Source organism: Eupeodes corollae, chromosome 1 (assembly GCF_945859685.1).
Source record: "Eupeodes corollae chromosome 1, idEupCoro1.1, whole genome shotgun sequence".
Lineage (NCBI taxonomy): Eukaryota > Metazoa > Arthropoda > Insecta > Diptera > Syrphidae > Eupeodes > Eupeodes corollae.
Window position 1 is genome coordinate 175,710,228 of NC_079147.1, and position 5,681 is coordinate 175,715,908.

Here is a 5,681-nt window from a genome sequence, read left to right on the forward strand (position 1 = left end):
TACATATGCTCAAGAGAAAATTCTCATTCTTTTTGCAAACGCTCTTTAAGTTTATTTTAATGTTATTTATAAAAAGCTCAACTAATAACAGCATAATCGAATGACGAAAAATACTGCTTTTGATATTTTGTAACAGTTAATTTTTGTTATATAATTTGTTATATAGTTTTAAGCTTAATGAGTTTTGTTAATTTTAAGAAGTTTAGTTCGAATAAAGCATCCAACTGATTAACTTGTCTTCTTTTTTTTATTTTTTGCATGTGATTTCATTTATGAGTTTTTTTAAGTTTAATATTTTTGCATGATCGTTTGAAGTTTTGCATGATTATTTCAAACCCGAATTTAATTTAAAGTAAATTAAATCAAGAATAAGCCCTACAATCTTTCAGAAGTGGGATAGTGTGCCGACATTTAACGTATATTTGCATGCATATAATTTTTTTATTAAACTTGCTTGTTAATCTTTTGTCGAACTCGAATTAATGAATATGGATGCTAAGACACGTGCATTAAATTTTGTTGAAAATGCCAATGTACACAAACTGAAAACGAAATTAGGCGAAATGGGCTTAAGTTCACAAGGCATAAAAAATGCACTTAAATCTCGTTTAAACGATGCTATCACGTCTTTTGAGACTGACCGTATTGAGGAATTTTTTCCTCATGACGACACTGAGGAAGGTGACGAACACAGTAATGACGATAACGATGATGAGTTGGATGAGGAATCTGCTAGTGTTACTTTGCGCCTTGAGAAACTGCGTGAAATTCTTAAAAAGAAACAGGAGATTTCTGACCTGGAGCGACGCATATCTGAGCTCAACGGTTCTGCACGTGATGCGCGTCCTAGTAGTATGTATTCAGCACGTGACATCGAGGACTCGCTTCCAACATTTTGTGGCGACGATGACTATCCTATCAAAAAATGGGTCGAGGTTGTCGATGACGCAATTATTACTTACCGCTTTACTGAATCAGAATCGTTTATTTATCCAAAAAGACTATTGAAAGGCACGGCAAAATTGTTCCTAAGGTCAAGGTCTTTCAAGTCATGGGGCGAGCTCAAAGGTGCTTTGCTTAGAGAGTTTCATAATCATACGACAGCAACAGACGTCCACAATGCGTTGCGCAATCGCAAAAAACGACGGGACGAAAATTTTTTGCAATATGTCCTTGCTATGCAAGAAATTGCGTCGTCAGCGGAGATTGACGAGCAGGATGTGATAACGTACATCATAAAAGGTATTCCCGATTCGCTGTTCAACAAGCAGTTAATGCTAACCGCCAACACCGTTGCTGAGCTTAAAGTTATCCTCAGAAAGTATGAGAAAATGAGGGCCGAATCGCAACCAACAACTTCGGGTTACACCAGCAAACCCTTTCAGCAAGCTAAACCTTTGTTAAGAATTGAGTCTAAGGTAAAATGCTACAATTGTAACGAAGTTGGCCATATTTCAACAAAGTGCCCAAAGCCAAAAAGGGAGAGAGGTTCGTGTTTTCGTTGCGGAAAAAAGGGACACGTTATCAGTGAGTGCTCCGAAAAAGCTTCGGTCCTGGTTGTTCAAAATAAGGATCCATTAAAAGAATCTACGATCTCCACTTTGTTAGCCGATTTTAAAGGAGTTCTCGAGTTTGAGTTAAAATGTTCTGAAGCTGGATCTATCCAAGTCAACATGCATCTACCAACTATAATTGACACAGGCAGCCCGATCAGTTTTATCCAGCAGCAGTTTGTTCCACCTTGCATGATGACAGCCATAGATGTATGTACGCATAATTTTGTTGGGATCAACAACTCAAAGATGAATGTATTAGGTAAATTGTTATGTTGTGTTAAATTTAAAATAAGTTATGTAAGTTTATGTTTTTATGTTGTGAGCGATAAGACAATGGAAAATCCGGTAGTATTAGGAAGAGATTTTTTGCATAAGGCAAATATAAAATTAACGGTTGAAGAAAGAAAAGAAGAAAATTTTGAAAACGAAACTAATATAGATTATGATAATGACGATGATTTTAATTTCGAAATTTTAAAAATTGATACATGCGATACGCGCGATGAAAAGACTTGTTTAAATATAAATGAAAATTTGAGCTATGAGGAAAAACTTAAGTTAGAAAAAATTGTTTTTGAAAGTATTAAAGATAATCAAAATTATGCGGATGATTACGAGATGAAAATTGTTTTGACAGACTCTAACAGTCCTTTTAGTTGCGCACCTAGGCGTTTACCATACGTTCATAAAATTGAATTACAAAAGGTTTTAGACAATTTGCTAAAAGAAAACATCATTCGAGAAAGTAATTCTCCATATGCATCCCCGATTGTCTTGACTCGTAAGAAAAATGGTGAAATGCGTTTATGCGTAGATTATCGCCAGCTAAATAAGGTAACAGTCAAGGATAATTTCCCGTTGCCCTTGATAGAAGATCATCTCGATAGACTTCGGGATAAGAGGTATTTTACGCTCCTAGACCTTAAGAGTGGTTTTCACCATGTAAAAATGAATGAAAACTCAGTCAAATTCACCTCTTTTGTAACGCCTCTTGGGCAGTTTGAATATCTGCGTATGCCATTTGGGCTAAAAAACGCCCCATCAGTTTTCCAACGCTATATAAATAACATTTTTAAAGAACTTATTAATTCTGGAAAACTTTTAATCTACATAGATGACCTATTAGTGGCAACTGAAACAAAAGAAGATCATTTTTCGGTTTTGAAAGAAGTTTTAGATGTTGTTTCCGAGCATAGCCTACAATTACGCCTTGATAAGTGTGTTTTCATGCATGAACAAATTAAGTATTTGGGATACGAAGTGTCTGCAAATGGAATAGGTCCTAACGTTGATGGCTTAAAAGCTGTAGCAGATTTCCCACTTCCTACGAATCCTAAAAAACTGCATTCTTTTTTAGGCTTGTGCTCCTATTTTAGGAAATTTATTAGGGATTTTTCCCTACTTGCAAAACCGCTTTTAAGAAAAGATACACAGTTTGTTTTAGGCGAAGAACAAATTAAAAGCTTCAACACGTTAAAAGAAAAACTATTGCATGCTCCACTTCTTAGCATATATAACCCTTATGCAGACACAGAACTCCACTGTGATGCTAGCAGTTTGGGCTTTGGAGCTGTGTTGCTGCAACGTCAACAAGATAAGAAACTTCATCCCATCTTTTTCTTTTCTAAACGTTCAACTGATCCTGAATCTAGATATCATTCGTATGAGTTAGAGACCCTTGCGATTATTTATGCGCTGAGAAGGTTTCGCATCTATCTAACAGGTATTCGCTTCAAGATCGTTACCGATTGCAGGTCACTTACTCAAACTTTAAACAAAAAGATTTTAAACCCTAGAATCTCGCGCTGGGCATTAGAGCTTCAGGATTATGACTATGTCATTGAACATAGAGATAGTAAAAGGATGAACCACGTCGACGCTCTTAGCAGGTGTCAAAATATTTTGATAGTTGAACCTGACACGTTCGAGCACGCACTTGCTGCAGCCCAGCAAAACGATCCCATCATTAAAAGGTTGGTTGAGATGTTAGAAAAACGTGACAGTTCCGGCTATGAGCTTATAAATGGGTTACTTTATCGTAAGATAAATAAAAAGTCTTTTTTTTACGTTCCATCATCAATGGAAACCAATGTCATTCGTACGCATCATGAAGGCTTATGCCATCTTGGTGTAGAAAAATGTTTCAATTATCTAAGACAAACATACTGGTTTCCAGGTATGAAGGATAAAATTAAAAAGTTTATTAGCTCTTGTTTAAAGTGTCTATATTATTCGCCTACAAGTGGCAAAAAGGAAGCTGAACTGCACAATATCCCTTAGGGCGACAAACCTTTTGAAACGCTGCACATAGACCACTATGGACCGTTGCCAACATCTACAAATAATAGTAAAAAGCACATATTTGTAATAGTTGACGGCTTTTCGAAATATGTAAAACTGTATGCCGTTAAAAGTACGACCACCAAGGAAGTGATGCAATGCCTAGAATCCTATTTCTCTTTTTATAGTAAGCCAACACGGATAGTTTCTGATAGGGGGAGTTGCTTCACCTCGGAAGATTTTGCTAGTTTTTGCGAAAAATACGACATTAAGCATGTCAAAATTGCAACAAGTTCACCTCAGTCCAACGGTCAAGTTGAACGAATTAATAGGTGTCTTACTCCCATGCTATCAAAAGAGTGTGAAATTGATTCAGGAATTTGGGTAAAATCCTTGCAAAAAGTTGAGTTTGCGCTTAATAACACTGAAAACAAAAGTACAGCTAAGAGTCCCAGTATGTTGCTTTTTGGAGTTGCTCAAAAAGGCATTATTAGTGACAATGTTAAGGAATTCTTAGATGAAAATATAATTGAACATGCACCTAGAGACTTAGAGCAAATTAGAAAGGAAGCAACTGTCAAAACTGTAGAAAGTCAAAATCAAAACAAAATTTATTTCGATAAACGCCATAAAAAACCGCATCAATACAAGATTGGTGATTTTGTTCTTATTAAAAATGTAGTAAATACACCCGGCTTAAACAAGAAATTTCTGGCTAAGTACAAAGGGCCATTTGAAATTATTAAGATTTTGCCAAATGATCGTTACATAATTAAAGACCTAGAAAATTTACAAATATCCCGAATTCCTTATGAAGGAGTTTGCTGTCCTGAGAACATGAAACCATATATTCATAAATAAATTTGTATTATTTTGCATGACCTTATTGGTTTTTCCTTGTTGCCAAATAACGATCTGTGATTTTATTTTTATTTTCGTATACCTACAAAAAAAAATATAACAATTTGCATGTATTGATTTTACTATTGCTAAACTCGTGATTTTTGATCTTTTATTTTATTTAATTTATATGCATTTATATGCTTTCGAAAAATAAGAATTATGTGAATATTTTTTCACTTTCATTAAAATTTAATTTTAAGTTCATTGACTTATCGCATGTATGTTAATACGTACGTATATTTAAAGAAAAATTTTGATTGTATAAAAAAAAAAGATTAAGAACAAAACAAAATAAATAAAAGGTACATAATGCTACTACTCGTATAATTGGAACGCAAGAAAATAATGAAAACAAATTAAATTAATATGTAATATTTTAAAGCTTAAATAAATTTATAATAATGTAAACATTGTGTGCATAAACCTTAAATCGAGGACGATTTTCGGTCAGAATGGCCGAATTGTAGGAGTTGAAATACTTTAATAAAATTAATGACTAAATAAAATAGAATATTGAAGACACCATCCAGTAACACTTCGCTTTACGATATTTGGTATATGCACATATGTACATTACATATGCTCAAGAGAAAATTCTCATTCTTTTTGCAAACGCTCTTTAAGTTTATTTTAATGTTATTTATAAAAAGCTCAACTAATAACAGCATAATCGAATGACGAAAAATACTGCTTTTGATATTTTGTAACAGTTAATTTTTGTTATATAATTTGTTATATAGTTTTAAGCTTAATGAGTTTTGTTAATTTTAAGAAGTTTAGTTCGAATAAAGCATCCAACTGATTAACTTGTCTTCTTTTTTTTATTTTTTGCATGTGATTTCATTTATGAGTTTTTTTAAGTTTAATATTTTTGTATGATCGTTTGAAGTTTTGCATGATTATTTCAAACCCGAATTTAATTTAAAGTAAATTAAATCAAGA

The 5,681-nt window shown here is 33.6% G+C and overlaps 1 protein-coding gene across 1 annotated transcript; it reads left to right on the forward strand.

The window, feature by feature from the left end:
* The first annotated feature begins 488 nt into the window (after positions 1 to 488).
* Positions 489 to 4,697, forward strand: LOC129947273 (uncharacterized). The gene is made up of 3 exons (XM_056057786.1): positions 489 to 1,815; positions 1,996 to 3,594; positions 3,928 to 4,697. Exons 1-3 carry the CDS (start codon positions 489 to 491, stop codon positions 4,695 to 4,697), a joined length of 3,696 nt encoding a protein of 1,231 aa, XP_055913761.1.
* The last annotated feature ends 984 nt before the right edge of the window (positions 4,698 to 5,681 follow it).